General features: G+C 36.4%; 1 protein-coding gene across 5 annotated transcripts in view; it reads right to left on the bottom strand.

The window, feature by feature from the left end:
- The window catches only part of UIMC1 (ubiquitin interaction motif containing 1), a 69,821-nt gene extending 47,260 nt beyond the window's left edge, over positions 1–22,561 (bottom strand). For 4 of the 5 annotated variants that reach the window (XM_014539072.1, XM_014539073.1, XM_014539074.1 and 1 more), the window contains exons 1-6: positions 22,541–22,561; positions 20,432–20,586; positions 10,110–10,194; positions 8,067–8,191; positions 7,236–7,341; positions 6,189–6,928 (exon numbers count right to left, since the gene is read on the bottom strand). In XM_014539072.1, the coding sequence (XP_014394558.1) occupies positions 6,189–6,928; positions 7,236–7,341; positions 8,067–8,191; positions 10,110–10,194; positions 20,432–20,578 (1,203 nt within the window). In that variant the 5' untranslated portion in view covers positions 20,579–20,586; positions 22,541–22,561. The remainder of the gene's footprint in view (positions 1–6,188; positions 6,929–7,235; positions 7,342–8,066; positions 8,192–10,109; positions 10,195–20,431; positions 20,587–22,540) is intronic. The other variant, XM_014539076.1, reaches the window with a different exon arrangement.
- Positions 22,562–24,012: the final 1,451 nt, after the last annotated feature.

Below are 24,012 nucleotides of genomic sequence, written 5' to 3'. Positions count from 1 at the left end.
GGGGGGGAAAAAGAGGAACAACTGTAATAATCTGAACAATAGAGATTTAATTTTAAAAAATAAATAAAAAGGACAAAAGGAAAACAATTAAAAAAAGAGAGAGAATTAAACAAGATGTGATGCACTTTGTAAATACAAGACATAAATATTAATTGGTGAGTCAAATTATGATTTCAGTAAAGCAGTAATAAAGCTTTTGTTGTGGGAGGAGGAGATATAGAGAAAAGTCCAGTTTTCAGTGGAAATACTGAGTTGGGAAAAACACTGCAATCCATGAAAGACGTCTCTCCGGGCACAACAGACTTATAACATAGAACATTCCAAAAGGAAGGTTATAAAGATTCCTTTTACTATAAATCTGCCACTATAGTTTTGGTATCTGGCTACAGGGATATCTTTTAAGAAATATAACAGCCCTAGCCAATTTGGCTCAGTGGATAGAGCGTTGGCCTGTGGACCAAAGGGCCCTGGGTTCAATTCCAGTCAAGGGCATGGACCTTGGCTGCAGGCTCATCTCCAGCCCAGGCCCTGGTCGGAGCTCGTGTGGCAAGCAACCAATCGAAGTGTTTCTCTAACATCAATGTTTCTCTGTCTCTCCCTTTCTCTTCACTTTCTCTAAAAATTAATGGAAAAATATCCTCAGGTGAGGACTAACAAAATAAATAAAAATAAAAGATCTGGGTTTTTTTAATGAAATATAATAGATAGGGACTGGATAAGAAAAAGACTATTCTTTGATTAATGGTAGTTGTCACAAATGTCTACTCATTAAATATAGGTGCACAGAAGAGCACAGAAAAAGCAGCTACTGCTAACTTAGGTGGGCTTCTGAGGAAGTGTCCCTAACTGTAAGACTTCTTCCAATAGATGTAAAACTATTGGCTGAAGTTTAGAGGGTCTCCTAGAGGGTATAAACAACCTAAACAAGTTAGCCATCTCTCTACTACTCAGGAAAATGATGAAATATACTAAAAAACAGGAATCCCTTCAGTCAAAGGGAAGATAAAGCTGTGATCAGCAATGTAGCCATTATGAAAAATAAAGGTTGAACAAAGCTGTCAGAAGTACTAAAATACAACAGCAATAAATATGTCACCTATTTGTTTGAGCTCAGTAGAGAAAAACCAGTTTCATTCCTGAAATCTCAAAAAAAGGTAAATACTGCCCTAGCCCATTTTGCTCAGTGGATAGAACGTTGGCCTGTAGACCTAAGGGTCCCAGGTTCAATTCCCATCAAGGGCACATGCCCGGTCAAGGGCACATACCTAGGTTGTGGGCTTGATCCTCAGTATGGGACGTGCAAGAGGCAGCCAATCAATGGTTCTCTCTCAACATTGATGTTTCTCTCTCTCTCTCTCTCTCTCTCTCTCTCTCTCTCCCTCTCTCTCTCCCTCTCTCTCTCCCTCTCCCTCTCTGAAAGCAATTTTTTAAAAATGCTTTTTTAAAAGGTAAATACTGACACCTAGTGTACATTTAATAGAATTTTACCTTCTTAGAATGATTTGTTGACTAAGCCTTAGGCTTCAGAAGCAATCAAAGCACTAAGAAGTTATAAGATACCTCCACTTCTGCCTTAGGCTAAAGCATCTCTACCTTTCCCAGAGTAAGTTTTAAAAAAAATATGTTGTGCACCTATTTATGCCAGGCCTATGATAATCACTTACATGCATTATCTCCTTTAGTTCTAACAAGAAACTTTTGAGGAAATAATTAAGATTATTTTTGAAGTGAGGGAAATGCAACTTTGACAGGTTAAATAATTTGCCCAAATTCACAGACTTGGTCAAAAATGGAACTTGGACCTGTTTAACTCCAAAATACATGCTCTAACCAGTACTGTTATATTATTTACTCAAATTATCTTCTTCCCAACCATTTCAACATATCCCAAGAATGTCTTTATTTCAATAAATTATTTTTAATTTCTAAACTTATACCTCAATAGCAGTAATTTGAAGATAGGGGTAAAGTGAGGCTCTTCCAGAATATGAAAACAACACAGTAAAACAAGCAAACAAAATACCCAAATTTCATCAAGGTAAATTTCAACAGGGAAGCATGATAGCAATGTAACTTTAACTAAGGAAACTGTGGCCTAATCAAGACATAGCTCTCTGCCTAAAGAAATACATTAATGGGAAAAGGATAGTTTACAAAAAAATCTACAAAAGAAAATTCAAAGATCCAGATTCAAGCAGTGTCATCAACATCATGGCCTGAGAAAGTGAAAGTGAATAGACATATCTGGTCACCATAGAAATATCCTCTGTTGTCAGGCACTGGTAGTATATCAAGTCTTTCCATAGACTAGTTGAATCATCTCTTAAAATTTCCATTTTCTGATTATTATTTCAGCTTTCATTATACCTCATCCTAGAAGGAGATACAGTAAATGATGGACCTGAGTATTCCAATCACTAAAAATGTCTCTCTTCCATAATAAATTAACAAACTGTCATTTGGTGCTCACGTCAGCTTGAAGTTTGGTTAGTCAAGTCAGTTCTCATACCCACATACAAGGTGATCATTTCTGGGAAACAAATTCCAGTATCTGAACTGAAAAATTAAAGATCAGACATTGAAAAATAGTGATCACATTAATATACTACCCCCCACTTCCCTGCTGAACGGTCATCAAGATAATCACTCCATCTTCATTAACAATTCCCCATTATCTCAGTGATGCCAGAAACCAGTTAACATCTGACTTTAAAGCTTTTATAGCCTTCATATAAAGTAAGCAATCTGCCTCAGGGTGAATATTTTTCTGAATCCATATTTCTGGGACTATCTTGCTATCTCTATCAACCAAGTAGTCTCAAATGTGGGCAACTCCAGCGAAACCAAAATCAATAGTAAATATTTAACAAAAATATAAATTCGTTCAACCCACAATTCCTAAAAGCCAAAGACCAAGACAAGAGGTGAAATTACAATCGTAACACTTTCATTATTTGCCTATATAATTAGTAAGCTTATTGCTGTTTTTTAAAGATACTACTCTATGTTGGCAAGGCTGCAGTGACATAGGTATTCTGATACACAGCTGGAAGGAAGGAGTATAAATTTGAGCAGCCTTTCTGAAAAGCAATCTGGCAACAAATAGCAAAACTTTATGTTCATAACTCTTTAATCCAACATTTTTCTGGTTCCCTCTCCCTAAGGACACTAATTTTAAATAAAGAAAATTTTTATTCAGAAAGATGTTTATCACAATCAAAATATCCAGCAATAGAAAAATAGTTTAAAAATTCATAAGCCAGAATATTAATCATTAAAAATGAAATCTATAATTTTAACATAAGAAAATGTTTACATGTTAACTTTAAAATACAAAAATATTATCTTAACCATACAAAAAACAGGTACAGAAAAAAAGAAGGAATACATCACTAGATGGTAGGATTGTGGAGGCTTTCAACCTTATTCTAAAAATTTTTGAACATTTTTCAATAGTTCTAAGTGATCTCTAAAATTAATGTTAATGACTGCTCTGGATACTCACTAGATTGTCTGCCTGGTTTCTTTTCACTGAAGACTGCCCCTCACCCCAATCACTGCATTATAGTATCATAGCCATTTGTACAATGTGACACATACCCACTTCAGGCCACAGCCAACTGTTCTGGTGAGAGCTATTAACATCAAATGGGCCATAAGTTCCTTTCCTAGAAATTTGAAATTGAACTGAAAGAAAGTAAATCTCCTGTAATCTGTATTTAAGTTTGAGAACTGTACAGGATCAGTATTTTCCACCTACCATGTGAAAGACAGAAGCAAAGGAAGACAGTCTGCAGGGGGGAAATGAAGTAGATACAATATAGCACTGAGATACAGAAAAATTACCAATGATTTTCTAGACTCAGTATCTTCTCCAGGCTTGGTTACCATCCTGTTTTAAAATTTATGAGGCACCATGTTTCCTTATGATAAAGTCTTTTTTTAATTAAGATAGCTTGATTTTATTTGTTATAACCAAATAGTACCAATTAATAATATTTGTAGTATTTTGTGGCCTGTTCATGAAGTAAAAGAACTTCAATCTATTAAAGCTAGCCAATAAGGTCTGACCACGTCCATGCTATTCCTAAGAGATTGTTTCAAACCTCAGAACTTGACAAGTCTAACAACTTGAGTTACAATAAATCATTGCATAGTTTATTCTTTTAAGGGGAAGCATCTCTAAACTGCAAAAAACTAGGAAATGAAACATGTTATTATAAACATAACCTTTCATTTGAAAAAGAGTCAAGTCACTAAAAGTACTTTCTCTTCACATACAGCAATTTTTCCATAATGTGGATGAAGAAAATGCTAGGCAAGAATGATTCCCAGAAGGTACTCTCAGTGAATGACCTTCCAGTCCCTTAGAGAGAACTACCATTGACCAAATGTCCTAAGCATTATACTAGGCACTTTACACAATTCACTTTAATCATTAAACTAATGACTTGCTATTCCCATGTTACAGATGTAAAAAACAGATTCAGAGGGTTAAATGGTTTGCTCAAAGGTACAGTTACTAAAACAAAAATGTCAAAATTCAAACTTCAAATCCATACTCTGTGCACTATGCTATGAAATTTCTCATAGCTACCATTTCTAGAACCCTTATCATAAGAGACAGAACAAATAGGTTAACAGCAAAACAAAACTAAAAACAGAAATAGCAACAAGGAACAGTATAGTCATATAAAAGATTACTCTTTCTATTTATAGTGTATGAAGAGTTTAAAATCATATAACTGCTTTTATAACATTCAGAGAACAAAACTGAATATAAGCTTTCATATATAATACAATCTAGGTATGTCAGAAAAAAAAACTAAAAAGGCAACCTAAATGTCCCCAAAAAAGGGACTGTTTTCAGTAAATTATAGAAAATTACCACAAGCAAAATTGGAAATAGACCATTATGTATTATGTGTGTGGGGGGGTGGGGGGTGGGGGGGAATAAACTGGAAAACTACATGTGTTTCATATCACCCTAATACATAAAGAATGCCTATAAACCACTAAGAAAAAGATGGTCAAAAAGAAAAATGCCTGTAAGATCTAAACACAGAAAAGGAAATACAAATGAGTCTCAACTATACACATAGTAAGAAAAATGAAAATTCCTACTGCATTGAGGTAATATTTTTCATCTCTCAGATTAACAAAGATCAAGAGGTCCTAATAACACTGTATTGGTATGGGTATGGGGAAGCCTGTACTCATACATTGCAATGAGTGTAAATTTATACAACCCCTATCAATAAGCAATTTGACAATAGCTAACAAAACTGTAAATGCATACATATTTTGACCCACCAATTATATCTACAATAAATTATTGTAGAAATATCTCCCATGTGAATGAAACATCTTCTGTACAACAGAAATCACTCCAGTAGTAGTAAAATACTGGTAACAACCTAAATGTCCACCAACAGCAGCATTGGATAAAATAAAACTCATCTATACATGGAGCATTACACATCCAAAAAAGAGAGAAACTCTCATATGTACTGTCATGGAATGATCTCATAGAGATATTAAATCAAAGAAGCACGATGCAGAATAATGTGTAGAGTATACCATGACCTGGGTAAAGGAAGGTGCCTATACTAGTACTACATAAAATCTCTTGAAAGGACACACTAGAAAACTAGTCATAAAGGTTGACTCTAGGGAGGAAACTGGTCGGCTGGGGATAGGGACAGAGGACAGATAGTTCATTTATATCTTTTGAGCCATGTGAACACTGTTACCCATTCAAAAACTAAACTTTTTAAAACTAATGTAAATTTTAAAACACACAAAAAATAAACTATGGTACATTCATATTATAAAATGTTTTCCAATATAGTTAATAAATAAAAAAAGATCTAAGGTAAACTATTAAGTGGGGAAAAGGAACAAAGCTTATACAAAAGAGTTTCCATTTTGTTGAAAAAGTAAACAGAAGAAAATATTTTTATATGCACAGAAATATGCCTCTCTAGGTGCTGGGATTATGGGTAACTTTTTCTTCTTTACACTCTTTTGTCCTTTCCTAGTTTTCTATAATGGGCATGTGTTTCATTAAAAATAAAGGGGGGGGGGGGAGAAAAAAAATAAAGGGGGAAAAACACAAAAAGCATAGCTAAAATCTTTATTTAATCTGTGAATAAATCATCCTTAATCACAGTATCACTGACCCTTACCTGACCATGACTGGTTGCTGGTTCTTCCTTCAACAAAAGTTTCTCTTTCAAGCTTTTAATTGGACTTTCTTGGAAATCCTTGGTTTCTGAGTGCCAGACAGATGCCCTAGACTCTTGCCTCTCCTCCTCTTTGTCTTCATCTGCCATATCTTCTGAGATGCCTTCATTTTTTTCACTAGCCTGATTTCCTTGGCCACATTCATTCTGGATCAGAGAAGGAGGTCTAGGTAACACTGGTTCCCCAAATCCTTTTTTTTTAAAGAGCTGCCTCTGAGCCATTTTCAGGCTCTTTTGATAAACCTCCAACTGGCAGAGAATGACCTTGGTATACTGGTTAGGGTCTATTCCAGCTGGGCAAAATGGAATACCCCAGAAGTAGTGCACAGTGCCCCCACTGTTCTGGATACCTTTGGCATCTGCTGAGGCAGGCAGAAAGTGCCTAGATGTGTCCCCCCTACCCTGGGCAGCTTCGTGAAAATCACATTCTCTCCCAGTACTTTCCTGTGGCTTCCCACACTGTGTGTGCTCAGCCAAGTGGCCAGTGCATCTGTCAAAACATTTAACGTTCTCATTCTCAACCACTGGCTGGCTTGACTGGTCCCAGCTTCCTGAGCTGCCAGAGACCGGCTCCTCTTCAGTGTTTTCAGTGTGGTCCCAAGGCTCCTCTCTTTTCTCAGCCTCGTTTCCCTGACTGATATGTGAGCCTTTAAACAGTGATGGAGGTACCAGCTGCCATATGCCTGTAGGTATTTGAGAAAAAGTAGGGCTAAGGACAAACTTTTTTATTAAGAGGGCTTGGTAAGTTCTCACTTACCAAGAACTACATAATGTGGGTTATAAGGCTCTTCTTTGGGTTTAACCAACTGTTGGCTTTTCCTTGGAGATAAAGTATGCTGGATATTAGTGATATCTCAACTACTTTCTGATTTAACCTCTTTAATACCACCAAAGAAATTTAGGGAATTTCTGTATATCTACTGTCAGGATGAGATCCCTGTGATATGGTTATATTTGATGAGTGCAAGGAGTCAGAACAGGGAGACATGCCTTCAGTGGTCCCAGAGTCTGTGGTTTTCTCTTGCTGGGATTGTGAAGATGGTCCAATGGCCAGAGCTCGAGATCTGGTAGCAGAAGCATCAGAAGGCCGGCAACTCTGAAACAAGTAATACCAAACAAGATCAGGTTTATTATTAAAATAGCTACACATGAAGGGTCACAGGAACGACAAAAAGGGGAGGCCACTGTCCCTAAGAGATGCTCCTCCTTAAAATGTAGATGCACAATTCAAATGAATTCCACAATGCATACTGAATGCTTACTACGTGCAAATAACTATCCTAGGTTCTATACTAAACCCTTTTCTAATATAGAGAAGTAGATGGCATAAATAGCTCAGGACCTGTCACTGGCAAATATCCTTCATATTTAAAATAATTTCAATTACACTTATTCAAATCACAATTTAACATTATTTGAAACATTTTAAAACTGCCCATTCTTTCTCTCTGTAACCCACCTCTAGCTCTCATTCTCTTTGTTCTCTCTACAAAATAGGGGAGGTAAGTTCTTTATCTTGCCCCTTTTGGTTTCTTGTTAATAGGTCATTCTTTTCAGAAGCTGCCAACTACTATGGTTCTCTTAAGCCATGGACTGAAAATCTGTGAGATGGAAGAAAACTCTTTCATACAGAATTAGCAAAACACTTCAAATTTGGCTTATCAACAATTCAACATGGGCTTTAAAAATTGTGGGAATATTTATTAGTTGAAAATCCTATGAACTACTACAGCATTAGTTTCTAATGCAACCATAACACTGTAAAAGAAAAAGAATTTTACTTATCAATCCTCACAAACTTTTTCAGCATAGCATGCTTACATTTAGGCTTTCTGCAATGGCTTTCCTCAAGAGCTCTTCTTCTTCCTCCTCCTGGCTGTTCACTTCTCTAGCTTCCTGCTCACTCATTTTGAGAGCTAGAGCAAACTGTTCTTCTTCTGTCATTTCTGTAGAAGGGCAAGGAAAGAGAGGGGAGGGATACCACAAACAATGAATAAGCATGGAGGCAAGGAATAGAATTATTAAACTTTTCAAGTGAAGATACTACAGACCATGTAATACAATTTTATAATCTTATAAATGAGGAAAGTCCCAAAAAGTAAGGTATTGGCCAAGGTCGGCAGCAGAAGTTACAAGAATCCTGGATTAACTAGACTGTGAGCTCCTATGAAGGCAGTTTGTGCCTATTTTGTTCACTGCTGTATCTTCAGCATACAGGGGTAGGCGAAAGTAGGTTTACAGTTGTGAGTACGTGAAACAGTTCATTCTTGTATTATTTCTTATTTACTAATTACTGTATTATTTATTATCATTAATCTACTTTTGTCCACCTCTATATAAAAAAGAATACCTAGCAACTGGTAGATACTCAAATATTTGGTGAATGAATAAACAGGAACCAGCTTTCAGGGCTTTTTGCTACATACCAATCACACTGCTTTATGCTCGACATTTAACCAGAATAATTTACTCAATCAGAATCCTCTTGATGGGACCGTTTACCCAGTAGAAAAGACCTTCCCTAGTGACCAGAATGTGATCTCCAAACATCATTTCCTATTAAAAGCAACTGGCATACCTAGGAGAAATGGCTGATTCAAAGTCTGTAATAGAAATGTAGAAGATGAGCTAGAGTACCTGTCATATTTGTGAGCAAGGAAGCTATAAGACATTACCAGGGTCATATCAAAAAAATTTAAGAGCCAAAGTAAAAAGGTTCTCCCTGGCCAAAACTAGAACTAGAATATCGATAAAAATAATGAATTAAAACACATTAAATATGTTTGAATCCCAGAGTTCATAATGATACTTTAAGAAAAACACAGCCAACTGATCATTGTTAAAGAATGTTAGTGAATCAATTATTTTTGCAACTGGTAAAGGATAAATAATGTCACTGTCGGTCACATACAGTGGTGGTATGGTTTGCTATTAAAGTTCAGGAGAGCCCATCCAGTGTGGCTCAGTGGTTGAGCATCAATCTATGAACCAGGAGGGCAAGGTTTGAATCCCAGTGAGGGCACACATGCCCGGGGTGCGGGCTTGGTCCCCAGTCGGGGGCGTGCAGGAGGCAGCCAATCAATGATTCTCTCTCATCATTGATATTTCTCTTTCTCTCCCTTTCTCTCTGAAATCAATAAAAATATATTTAAAATAATCATAGTCAAATTATGTGTTATTATATATTATTTAAAGAAACACAAAACTTCAATTTCAATTATCAAACTCAATCATTTGATGTATCTTTTACTGACAACACAGAGCCACATAACTTGACAAAACCACCATTAAAAATTTTCTTTAACCACTCAGAATTAAAAGGACACTCTCATTCACTAGTTACTTTCTCTTATTTTCACATATCAACATGTTCTAAGACTAAAGTTCAATTAACACTGCTGTTGACTAAAACATTTTACCTTACCTCTCTACTAGATAAAAATTCAACCAGAAGAAAAAATAGAAAAAAAATTAGAATCACACCTGGGAGCATGCTCCCTTAAGGAAAATGTCAGCAAGTTTCAACCTTATCAGCATTAAATATTACCTTATCAAATGATTCTGCTAAGCTAAACAAGAGAAGTACAAAATTTGTGTGAAGCTGATTATGCTGGTTATAATTTACAATAATTAACATCTCCCAACATTCAGGTTAACCTCCCACTGAGACATGCAAACAGAGTGTTAATAATCCAGAACACAAAACTAGATAGTATATATCAAGAAAACTTGTATAATTTGTGAGTACTTAAAATGGCTAAAAGAGAACATTTCATATAACAATGGAAAAAATAAAGACTTTCTCCTTTTTTTGGTACAACACTATGACATAATTTCTAATCAATTCTAAAAACAAAAACATACGTGCAATTTTTCTTTTAGCCAAACACTTTGCTCTATTCAACTGTTTTGTCTTCATCTTCTCCAATCCATTTTCCTCCTGTGGTTCCTGTTTCAAAACAAAGAAATATGATCAGGATAGCTACCATTAAAAGTAATACTCTTTCCATCTCCTCTACAGCCAGGAGGCTGCTGAGGCTCTGAAGAATCAGCAGTTGTAAACATTCACAGAAAACATCAGTAAAAGATCCTTTACAGTACTGCCCTGGCCAGGTGGCTCAGTTGGTTGGAGCGTTGTCTCACACACAAAAAGGTTTCAGGTTTGATTCCTGGTCAGGACACGTACCTAGGTTTCGGGTTCAATCCCTGGGTGAAGTGCATTCAGGAGGCAACCAATCAAAGTTTCTCTTTCATATCAATGTTTTTCTCTCCCTTCCTCTCTCTCTAAAATCAGGTGTTTTTTTTTAAAAAAAAAAAAAGATCCTTTACAGTACCAAAAAAAAATGTAGATCTAGAACCAATAAATATCACAAAAATAAAAAATATTTAACATACTGACATTATCTGTCATACACATGCTCATGTAAAAAGTGGACTATCTGCAAAATAGTAGTAAGCATGCTACCCAAGTTCAGAAAAGGCTTGAAAGTTTAAAAATCACCCTGGCTGGTATTGCTCAATGGCTAGAGCATCGGCCCACGCACCAATAGGTTGTGGGTTCAATTCCCAACCAAGGGCACATAGCTGGGTTGCAGGTTCAATCCCCGATTATGCCTATGCAAAAGACAACCAATCCATATGTTTCTCTCACATCAATGTTTCTCTCTCTCTCTGCCCCTCCCTCCCTCTCTTTAAAAATCAATAGAAAGAATATCCTTGGATGAGGATTAACCAAAAAAAAAAAAAAGTTTAAAAAAATAATGTTTTAAAAAAGAAGATAAACAATCCAATCAAAAAATGGGCAAAGGATCTAAATAGACACCTTTCAAAAGAGGGCATTCAGAAAGCCAAGAGACATATGAAAACATGCTCAAAGTCACTAATCATCCGAGAGATGCAAATCAAAACAACAATGAGGTACCATCTCACACCTGTCAGAATGGCTATCATCAACAAATCAACAAACGACAAGTGCTGGAGAGGATGTGGAGAAAAAGGAACACTTGTGCACTGCTGGTGGGAATGCAGACTGGTGCAGCCACTATGGAAGACAGTATGGAGTTTCCTCAAAAAACAAAACATGGAACTCCCATTTGACCCTGTGATCCCACTTCTAGGAATATATCCCAAGAAACCAAAAACACCAATCAGAAAGGATATATGCACCCATATGTTCATAGCAGCACAATTCACCATAGCTAAGATCTGGAAACAGCCTAAGTGCCCATCAGTAGATGAATGGATTAGAAAACTGTGGTACATCTACACGATGGAATACTATGCTGCTGTAAAAAAGAAGGAACTCTTACAATTTGCAACGGCATGGATGGAGCTGGAGAGCATTATGCTAAGTGAAATAAGCCAGTCAATGAAGGAAAAATACCACATGATCTCACTCATTCATGGATAATAGAGACCATTATAAACTTTTGAACAATAATAGATACAGAGGCAGAGCTGCCTCAAACAGATTGTCAAACTGCAGCGGGAAGGCCAGGGAGGGTTGGGGGGCAGGAGGTAGGAGAGATCAACCAAAGGACTTGTATGCATGCATATAAGCATAACTAATGGACATAAGACACTGGGGGGTAAGGGAGGCCAGGGGATTGTCAAGGGCCGGGGGGGGGCGGGGGGGGAGGACACATATGTAATACCCTTTGTAATACTTTTAGCAATAAAAATAATAATAATAATAATGTTTTAACTCAGGGCAAATTTTTTTAATCAGTACGTCAAAAAGCAAGAGAACAACTTGGAGAAAGTATGCAACACATTTGTCAGACAAAGGGCTAATTTTCCTTTTATAGTCATACATTGCATAATCATTTCACTCAACATACTGCATATATTACAGTGGTCTCATAAGATTATAATGGAGCTGAAAAATTCCTATCACTGAGTGACATCATAGCCAATGCAACATCGTACACACATATTACATGTTTTGATGATGCTGGTGTAAACAAATCTACACTGCTGCCAGTCATATAAAAGCATAGTACATACTACCTTCTATCTACATACATAAAAGGCTAAGTGACCAACCGTACGTCCGTCTGACCGGTACATATGATGCGCACTGGCAATTTACAAATAAACATTAACTCGCACATGCGCGATACATATAAAGCTCTCGCTGGCGCGTTTAAAAGGCTAAGTGACCAACCTGACACTTCTATTATAGATCAAGGGTGAATAGCGATACTAAAATATTTCTTCTAATTAATTTCCTTTCAATGTGCACGAATCCGTGCACCGGGCCACTAGTTGTATATAGTACATAATACTTGATAATGGTAATAAACGACTATGTTACTGGTTTATGTATTTACTATAATTTTTGTTGTTATTTTAGAGCAGGGGTCCTCAAACTTTTTAAACAGGGGGCCAGTTCACTGTCCCTCAGACCGTTGGAGGACTGGACTATAGTTTAAAAAAAACTATGAACAAATTCCTATGCACACTGCACATATCTTATTTTGAAGTAAAAAAACAAAACGGGAACAAATACAATATTTGTATTTGCATGTGGCCCGCGGGCTGTAGTTTGAGGACCCCTGTTTTAGAGTATATTCCTTCTACTTACCAAAAAAGTTTGCTGTAAAACAGTATGCCATGTTACACCAGCAGTAACCTCATACATCTTGTGCTTACCATATATCTTGATTGCATCATTTTCTCTTGTTCTTGATTAATCTTGTGCTGTTTTATATAGTAACATGCTGTACAAGTTTGTAGCCCATGAGCAATAGGCTATACCAGTGGTCGGCAAACTCATTAGTCAACAGAGCCAAATATCAACAGTACAACGATTGAAATTTCTTTTGAGAGCCAAATTTTTTAAACTTAAACTATATAGGTAGGTACATTGTTATTAACTTAATTAGGGTACTCCTAAGGCTTAGGAAGAGCCACACTCAAGGGGCCAAAGAGCCACATGTGGCTCACGAGCCGCAGTTTGCCGACCACGGGGCTATACCATATAGCCTAAGGTGTGTAAGATTAGGTTTGTGTAAATCTAGGTTTGTGTAAGTACACTCTATGATATTCACAGAATGAGATCTACTACAATGTGTTTCTCAGAATGTGATGTTAAGTGGTGCATGACTATATATAAAGACCTCTTACAAATCAATTAACAAAACAATATTTAGCCTCTTCCCATAGGAAAAGACATGTTAAGACACTTCCTAGAAAAACATGCACAAGGGACTCATCCTATATAATAAAGAGGTAATATGCAAATTGACTGTCACTTCAACACACAAGATGGCCATCCCCATGTGGACACAAAATGGCCAGCAGGGGAGGGCAGTTGTGGGCAATCAGGCCTTCAGGGGAGGGCAGTTGTGGGCGATCAGGCCAGCAGGGGAGGGCAGTTGTGGGCCAGGCCTTCATCAGGGGAGGGCAGTTGTGGGCGATCAGGCCAGCAGGGGAGGGCAGTTGTGGGCAATCAGGCCTTCAGGGGAGGGCAGTTGTGGGCGATCAGGAATGGGAGATGCGGGAAGAAACTGGACAAAAATCGTGCACCTATGGATGAGGACAGTGGGTGGGGACCAGGCCTGCAGGGGAGGGCAGTTAGAGGTGACCAGGCTGGCAGGGGAGGGAAGTTAGGGACAACTGGGCCAGCAGGGGAGCAGTTAGGCATCAATCAGGCTGGCAGGGGAGTGGTTAGGGGGTGATCAGGCTGGCAGGCAGAAGAGGTTAGGGGCAACCAGGCAGGCAAGCAGGTGAGTGGTTGGGAGCCAACAGTCCTGGAATGTGAGTTAGGCCCACCAGGATCGGGCCTAAACGGGCAGTCGGACATCCCTCGAGGGGTCCCAGATTGGAGAGGGTGCAGGCTGGGCTGAGGGACACACACACACCCCCTGCACGAATTTCATGCACCGGGCCTCTAGTAAGTATATGAAAAGATGCTCAATTTCACTTTGGAAATGCAAATCAAAACAATTATATAGATACTATATTTCTTTTACCAATACTAGGTGAAAATTAAAATGTTTTATAAAACTCTTACTGTGGGGAAACAGGTACTCTCATACCACTGATGGGATATAAGGGATGCAATATTCTAGTTTAGAGAACAAATTCGAAATAACCTCTAAAATCATAAATATACAACACACTCTTTGTCCAGCAATATACTTCTGGGAATTTATTCTACAGATATTTAACCTCTGTGAATAATTATGTTCACAGTGGAAAGTTTTGTCATTGTAAAAGACTGTAAACAACCTCAATCAATGCTACTCAAAGTATGATCTATAGGTGAAAATCAGCACACTGATTGTTGCTAGTCTGCAACAAAATAAGCACAGAAATTGAGAATAAGCATTTAGAAACTTTTACAGCAATCTGACATTGCTACAACATCCATGCAGGATAAGAGAATTTACACGGTGAAAGCTGCAGACTAGTCATTTGCAAAAACACCAATTTATAATAATATATGCTGTTTTAAAGTTATTTATTAAAATTCAAAGTCTATAAATATCTGAGAAAATATAGATTTATTTATAATTTATATTAACTATATTTTTAATCAAGCCCATTTTTAAAGTTATACTTTAATACTACTAGCTAAACAAAAAAAGCAAACTTTATATTATTTATTTTAAATACTAATTTATAGATTTCAAACAAGCTTCACTGGACTTTCATCATCAAGAAAAAAAACAAATCTTTCTGAAATAGCAGTAGCAGTAAAAAAAAAAAAAATAATGATCCAAGTAATTGTGAAGACATAAAGGGCAAAAGTTTACTTCTAGTTTTACTCAAAAGTATAATCCTTCACATATTGAGTTCAGTTTTAAACCCACAATTGATGGTGTATATAACAATCAGAGTGTCTTATTTCTAAATACATACTAACTAAAAAACTATGAAAATTTAAACATTTATATAGAAAACAAAGTTCAAAATAAATTTTAAAATCTGAGTATTAAATTAATAAGCTCACACAGATGCTTAATACTTCATATATAAACATTAGTACTTTATGGATTTCTTATAAATACTATATTTACTAAGACAAAAAAACTATATAGAAAGAAATTAAAAATGGCAAAGTTGTCTACTTGGAAATAATGGGTGAGTCTGAGGCAAAGAAGGTAGCTCAAGTACCATATTCCAATGGCAACATAGCTTAATATATTCAGAAGGCAGATCATGATATGGAAGACCAATTAATAAAATAAATAAAGCTAGCAACATATTTTCATTGCAACCCCATGAGTGCACAGATATTGGCAACTCAGCAGTACTTTTAGGAAATGTGTGATGAGCTTGATGATAGAAAAATTCTTTCAGCTTTATTTTTGACAAACATTAAGTTCTGAACTGTTTAAAACGATAAAGGGTTAAACTTTTACTTTTTATGAAGCCAGGAGTAACAACAGGAAAATTTCCGAGATTAAGGAACTTGTGCCAGAATGTTAATCAACATTCCATTACTGAAAAATACCAGCCAAACTACTGTGCATAGTAGAAATTATAAATTACATAAAGACTAAGGCTAATGCCCTCAATTCAATAATTATTTTCTTCATTGTGTGATATGTAAATGGATCATAAACAACTGTTATTACTTGCTGAGATATGATATAAGATTAAAGGGAAAAATTCTGTGGAGAATTCTGAACTACAAAATGAATGCTCACTGTTTCTGCAACTTTTTAACCTACAAAAAGTGAACAATTTCAAGTATTACCACATTAACTTTAGATTAAAATCTTTAATGTTAATATCTATAAAAGAATCTGCTAAGATATAGGACATATTCACTGAATAAGCTCTCTTTTCATACAAAAAACATTGCAGCAGTGCCTAAGCAAAGGACTGGAGAAAAATGCTTCTGGGTATAGTACAGCTGATTTTAATTTGAAGTGCACATACCCGAATTTAGTTAACATTCTTAAAAGGGTAAACAGATACTAAAAGCAAAAAAATGCTGTAAGATTCAAGAAACTATTCTCTAAAAGAGGGTGAGAGGGGGCAAGAAGGGGTTGTAGCCAGGAGTGTATCTTCCTACTTCCAGGAAACCAAAGACTTTTATCCGACTGAAACACTTCAAAGTGACAACTGAGAATCTTGAAAATGGGGAATTGAAGATTGAAAAAAACAAGAATAAACAAATCCAATTCATCAACTGGTCCCACAGACTGTTTTGGCACTGACAAAATCCAACTGGTTACTGACCCTTGTGGGCATCTTCTTTCAGGCAGTCAGGTAGATGCTCCAACTAGTATCAAAGAAGTGATTTTATGACACAGCAGACTTTTTGTGGTCTCTTATATAAATGTGCTTCTTATAATGTAAGTCTACAAGCTTTAGAGAGGAATGGTTTGAGATGAGTGAATTTCTTATTTTATTACCATACTATATTAAGAAGTACTTTTCATCTAGAGACATTGTATAAATGTTAAAAGATTAGCTGGTGTCCAACTGATGTAGCTCAATGAATGACCATAGACCTATTAACCAGGAGATCACAGTTCAATTCCCAGTCACGGCACATGCCTGGGTTGTGGGGCTTTGATCCCCAGTAGGGGGTATGCAGGAGGCAGCCAATCGATGATTCTCTCTCATCATTGATGGTTTTTTTCTCTCTCTCTCTGTCTCTCTCCCCCTCACCCTTCTTCTCTGAAATCAATTTTTTAAAAAATTTTAAATATTAGCTAGTAATTAATACACAACATTTTTGTCACAAAATGGAAGCTTTTTAAAGTAAGAGTAATAATAATATAGTTACCATATATTGCATATCATTATGTGCCAAGCCCTCTATATACATTACCTCATTTAATTCCTCTCAAAATTCCTGTGTGAAGAATATCACTGCCTCCATTTCATAGATGAGAAAAGTGAGGCTCAGTAAGTGTAAGGTCAGGAAAAACTAGCTCTACTCAACCATAAAACTCCAAATATCCTTTTCTTTTCCTTTGGATTTTTTAGTGTTATTTTGTTAACATGAGAAAAAATGTAAGAGAAGAAGACAATAGGGTTATCAACATAAGTCCGTTAGCTTTACTCTTCTGCCATCCTGAACATTTACAATGTCAGTTATCATTTACTGAAGTACCACTCTAGAAAATTTTACTTACTTTATTCATAGTCCTCACAACAATCCTACCGAGTATTACTAGTCTTATATATAATAAAAAGTCCAGTAAGGTCACATAGTTAGTAAATGGCAATTCAAACACAATGGCAAGGTTTTCAAAAGCTCATCTTTGATCTCTTAAATTAGAACCTTGATGAGAGTAAGAATGAAATTGATCAGAGCAAGTAACTACTCAGCAAAAGCAAGCTATGATGAAGCCCCAGTGATGTTGGCTTTGTGCCATTATCTTTATGTTTAAAAACTACAAGATAGTTCCTGGCTTCTTTTGCACCAGGAACTAGAACATTTTCTTAAAGAAATATTCAAATAAAACAGCACCAACAAGTAAAACCTGATACAGATATTTTTTGAGAATGCCTACTGGTATAGGCCAAACATTATTGTTAAGTGTTACAGATAAATGTTAAATGTTACAGATAAAGAATTCCTGCCCTCTAGGAAATCATGGTCCAGTGATGAAGGCAGAAAAGCACAATGGCAATTTCAAAACAGTATAACAACTAATACTACAGAAGTAAGCACAGGTTCTATGGAAGCACAATAGATGGCCAATTGACCCAGTCTTGGAAAATCTGCAAGGATCCCCAAAGGAATTAATATCTAAACTGAAGAACAAATTGGAATTAGCACTGTCAGTAGTACAAAGAGCAAAAGAAGTTTCAAATAATTAATTCAATTTTCAACTTTCAAGACCAAATAAGTGTGTTCCTGGATGACTATACCATTTACTCATTTACATTCTAAAACAAAACAAAAAAAGTCTTTAAAAAATGCACAAAAATACCAAGACATGAAAAGAACATGAAGAGTATATTAAAAATTAGTTGGTAGGACAGTTTTATGAGCAAGTGCTAGTAAATCTTAAAGAACAGATCATTCCTTTATTATCTAAACTGCGGTAGGACATAAAAAACAATAAAAAGCTTCCTTTTGCCCTGGCTGGTTTGGCTCACTGGATGGAGCGTCGACCTGGGGACTGAAGGGTCCCAGGTTCGATTCCGGTCAAGGGCATGTGCCTTGGTTGCAGGCACATCCCCAGTGGGGGGTGTGCAGGGGGCAGCTGATCGGTGCTTCTCTCTCATCGATGTTTCTAACTCTCTATCCCCCTCCCTTCCTCTCTGTAAAAAATCAATAAAATATATTTTAAAAAAAAAAAAGCTTCCTTTCTATATTATAGCAGAAATCTGAAACTAATATCTGATATAGTCAAAAAAAAAAAAAAAAAAAAAAAAGACAATTATATAAAAATCAATGCCACTAGGAATACAAATGCAAAACTCATAAATGATATGAAAAAGTAAATTCTGTATTATGTTAATGTAATACATCATGACTAAGTAAAATTTTCTCCAGAAATGCAAAAATGTTCCAACATTAGACAATGTATTAATGAACTATATATTAATTGATTAAAGGAGGAAAACTATGCCATCATCTTGCTAAATAATGAAAAGGCATTTGATTAAACATCCATTCCTAAAAATACTAATAGAAAATAAGCAATTAAAGGATATTTCTATAATAAATATAATATAGAAATAAGAAACAAATAACAAAACATCAGAATACTTCCACAATTAAATTCAAAACAAAGATGTACTCTATCACTGATAACAATTAACATTATTTTGGAGGCTATAGTCAATGCAATGAAACAAAAAAATTAGCTGTTTTAAGTACTAGAAAGGAAGAAAGAAAATGATCATTATTAGCAGATACAAGTGCCTACCTAAATAACCCAAGATAATGACTGAACAATTATTCCAAAACTATGTGACAGATCAATGGAACAAAATTTTAAAATCTAAAAAAAAAGAAATGTATAGGCAAGATTTTAATTTATAATAAAGATAAAATTTCAAATCTTTGGGAAAAGGTAGATTATAGAAAAATGTTGGCAGAAGTGCCTAACCACTAAGACTCGTTTTGCAACATATATATGTATACTGTTTAGACATAAATATAAATATGGTAGAATCGTAAGGGAAAGCATGGAAAGACAAAACAAATACAGTGGTTACCTTTACAAGGGTGAAAAGGGATGCAATTGGGGAGGGTCACACTAAATCAAGAGGGCTTCTAAGATGGTGAATACAGGTGCTCAGATTATTTTTTTAACTATGCATTTACATTTTATGCCACTCTCCTACATGTGTGACATATCTGGCAATTTTTAAAAATTTTAATGAGATAGAGCTATACATGCTGTTACAGAAAGATCTCCAAGAAATGTTAAGTGGAAAAAGCAAAACAGTCTGTGTAGCATGATTTCTATTCTATAAAAGTTTTTATTGATGGTATATGCGTGAAGTTTTTTTTTTCCTGGAAGAATACAAGAAACATACACTGACTAAGGTATACATCTTCATTTCATACCTTTCTATACTGTTTTGTTTTCAAACAGTTTTTATTCTGTTTTGATTTAGCATTATATAATTTTTTAGAAATTTTATATCTGTGTGTGGTAGAATTGATGGGTTGCTTTGTTTTCTTCTTTATACTTTTACATCTTTAAAAAATAACTATTTGACAAAACCCTAATTAAAAACTGTACTATGAGGAAATTTTAAAAATATATATCCAATAGAGTTAGGAAAAAATTCTCAATCTTTCTGATTATTAAAAATATTTAACTTTTTGATCATCAAATAGGGAAAATTTTAATAGTGATAATAGTCTTAGCAAGGGGACAAGAAATGAACGGCTGATAAGAATATAAGTAAGACTAGACTGTGAAGGTTCTGATAGAGTAAACCATATTAAAGTTCTAAACTGATCTTGTAGGTATTACAGTCACAAATTTTTAAGCAATCAAGTATAAAAATATAAAATCTGAAATCTTAAAGTTGGAGTAAGCTAAGTGAAATGTAGAGAGAAAAAGGTGAAGGCACAGAAGCAAGTTCAGAGTCTACTGCAAGAACTCAAATAACAGATGATCAAAATGAAACGGAGTAAAAATTGCAAGGTCTGGCAAGCTGGCATTAAGGTTTAGTCACAACACAAACCAGTCTTGGGTAAGAAGGCCTAGTTTGAGACCTAGAGCTTCACACTTCAAAATACTAACCTCTCCATCACTATCAGATATCACAATGAATGCATCCTCCAGTTTACGCTTCCTCCTCACATTGACAGGACTGGAAGTTTCTGCATCTTTCTTCTCCAAGTTCTGAGCTTCAGACGCTTCTTTAACTTTTTTCTTTCTCCGTGGCATCCTTCTGTCTGAAATACACGGACAAATAATTCATTCAAAGTATAAGTTTTCTAGCCCTAGCCGGTTTGGCTCAGTGGACAGAGTGTCGGCCTGTGGACTGAAGGGTCCCGGGTTCAATTCTGGTCAAGGGCACATGCCCAGGATGTGGGCTCCATCCCCAGTAGGGGGTGTGCAGAAGGCAGCTGATCAATGATTCTCTGTCATCATTGATGTTTCTATCTCTCCCTCTCCCTTCCTCTCTGAAATCAATAAAAATATATGTATTTTTAAAAGTATGTTTTCTAGATGCTATTTGTAATTTAATCATATAAAAGAAAAAGATGCTCATCTAATAGAAGTAAAACTGGGTATCTAAACTTTTCCACTCCTCTTTAATGAAATTTTAATAGGAATAATATGACAGATTATCCTAGTTCCTTAAACATTGACTTAGATCACTGGTTTTCTTGACTGCATATTATAATTTATCTAAAAAGATTTTTAATACCAATGCCTCAACCTGATAAAAATATATCTCAAAAAAACCAACAGTAATATCATACTTAAAGATAAAAGACTGAATGCTTTCTCCTTAAGATAGGAATAAGACAAGAATGTCTGTTTTCATCCTTTCTATTGAACTTTATACTGAAAATTCTAGGCAGATCAATTATTCAAGAAGAAATAAAACACACCCAAGCTGAAAAGGACATAATCTTATAATTTTTTAAAAATCCACAAAATACTATAATGAACAAGTTCAGCAAGATTATACAATACAAGGTCAATATACAAAAAACACTAGCAATGAACAATCCAAAAATGAAATTTGAAAAATTCAAGTTCTAACAGCTTATGGATAAATTTAATGAAGGAAGTAGAAGATTTGCAAATGGAAACTTTAAAATCCCTGTTGGCTTTTTTGGGGAAATAAACAAGCTGATCCTAAAATTCACACGGAAACAGAGGGTCCCAGAATAGGCAAAACAATCTTGAAAAAAGTGAAATAATTTTAAGGAATCACATCTCAATTTCAAAATTTACCACAGCCCTAGCTGGTTTGGCTCAGTGGATAGAGTGTCAGCCTATGGACTGAAGGGTCCCGGGTTCAATTCCAGTCAAGGGCACGTGCCGGGTTGTGGGCTCGATCCCCAGTAGGGGGTGTGCAGGAAGCAGCCAATCAATGACTCTCTCATTATTAACGTTTCTCTCTCTCCCTCTCTCTTTCTCTCTAAAATCAATTTTTAAAAATATTTTTTTTTTAAATCTTACCACAAAGCTAGTTAACAAGACACTAGCACACTGACACAAGGATAGACAAAAATTGATGGTACAGAACTGAGAATCCAGAAAACACCCACAGATTGTCAATTTTCAACAAGGATGCCAAAATACTTGAATGGAGAAAGTATAGTCTTTTCAACAAATGTAGATATCCACATACAAAAGAATGAAACAGGACCTCTACCTATCATATACAAAAAATTGCAAGAAATGGAATTAGGTTCTTAAGAGAAACATAGGCATAAATTTTTGAGATCTTGAATAGGAAATGGTTTGTTAACTATGACATCAAAAGCATAAGCAACAACAACAAAAATAAAGAAACTGGGCTTTGTTTAAATCAAAAACCTTGCCCGGCCAATGTGGCTCAGTAGTTGAGCGTCAACCTATGTATGAACCAGGAGGTCACAGTTCGATTCCCGGTCAGGACACATGTGCCTGGGTTGTGGGATCAATCCCCAGTATGGGGCATTCAGGAGGCAGCCAATCAATGATTCTCTCTCATCACTGATGTTTCTCTCTCTCTCCCTTCCTCTCTGAAATTAATTTAAAATATATATTTTAAAAAACAACATCCTTTGTGCTTCAAACCATTATATCAAGAAATTGAGCCCTGGCCAAGTGGTGCAGTCAAGTAGGTTGGAGCGTCATCCTGTACACCAAAAGGTTGCTAGTTTGGTTCCAGGTCAGGGCACATACCTAGGTCACGGTTCAATCCCCGGTTGGGGCCCATTTGGGATCACTGTTTCTCTCTCATATTGATGTTTTTCTCTCTCTCTCTCCACCTTCCTCTCTCTAAAATCAATAAAAGGATCCTCAGGTAAGGATTTTTTTAAATTTTTATTGTTGAGAGTATTACAAATGTCCACCTTTCTCTCCCCCCTCCACCTGGTTCCCACCCTGCCCCAGGTCTTCACCACCCTCCTGTGTCCATAGGTAAGATCTTTGGCTAATCTCCTCCCACTCCCCCACCCCCTTTCCTCTGAGATTCATGTCTGTTCCATGTTTCCATGCCTGATTCTATTTTATTCACCAGTTTATTTTGTTCATTAGATTTCTTGTTTATTTTGATTTTTAGATTCAATTGTTGATATTTACGTATTTATTGCCATTTTATTGTTCATATTTTTTATCTTTTTTCTCTACTTCTTCCTCTTCTTAAAGAATACCCTTCACTAGTTCATGTAATACTGGTTTGGTGGTGATGAACTCCTTTAGCTTATTCTTGCCTGGGAAGCTCTTTATCTGACCCCCAATTAGTGACCCCCCAATAAATGATAGCTTTGCTGGGTAATCTTGGTTGTAGGTCCTTGCTACTCATCATTTTGAATATTTTTGGCCACTCCCTTCTGGCCTGCAAAGTGTGTGTTGAGAAATCAGCTGACAATAGTAGTAGTAGCTAATTAAACTGCTTTTCTCTTGCTGCCTTTAAGATCCTCTCATCTTTAACCCTTTTGCATTTTTATTATGATGTGTCTTGGTGTGGGCCTCTTTGGTTTCATCTTGTTTGGGACTCTGTGCTTTCTGAACTTTTATGTCTACTTCCTTCACCAGGTAGAGGAACTTTTCTGTCATTATTATTATTAAACATGCTTTTATTGATTTTTATAAGCTGTTTTTATCACTATTTTACACGTTAGGAAACTTATTCAAAACCAAACAGTTGTTAACTTGGTAACTGACTATGTTGCGCATTGAAGCCCCATGTGTCTGATTCCAAACAGACCCTCTCTGATTGAATGACACAGCAATGCCTCCTCCCTGACGGGAAGAAATAAAGACGGAAGCATAACGCTCCACCTCTCCTGGGTGTCGCCGACTCCTCAGGAAGACCTGGCTACTACAGGGCACGGAGTCCAGCTGCCGGACTCCAGGCCGGCTCTCCTCTGAGCGGGGTCCCTGGCCGTCTGTAAACTGCCGGTTCCGCGAAGATGAACTAAACGCGCTTGTGGGAAAGGACCGAGGCACTGCCTGCCGCGCACAGAGAGGCAACAGTTCCGCTGCAGGGGGCCTGGTAAATGACGACAAGGGTGTCCAGGGGAAATCTTAGTTTTCCTGGCAAAATAGTGAATGCAAGGATCCCTCCCCGACAAAGCAGGAGCCCACGCGGGAGGGGCGAGAGGCGGCGGCCGTTACCCCGGCTCCGGGAGGGGCGGGACGCTGCCGCCTCC

This window comes from Myotis brandtii, unplaced genomic scaffold (assembly GCF_000412655.1).
Source record: "Myotis brandtii unplaced genomic scaffold, ASM41265v1 scaffold208, whole genome shotgun sequence".
Lineage (NCBI taxonomy): Eukaryota > Metazoa > Chordata > Mammalia > Chiroptera > Vespertilionidae > Myotis > Myotis brandtii.
The sequence above is the reverse complement of the archived record's forward strand: the minus strand, read 5'-3'. Positions and strand labels throughout refer to the sequence as shown.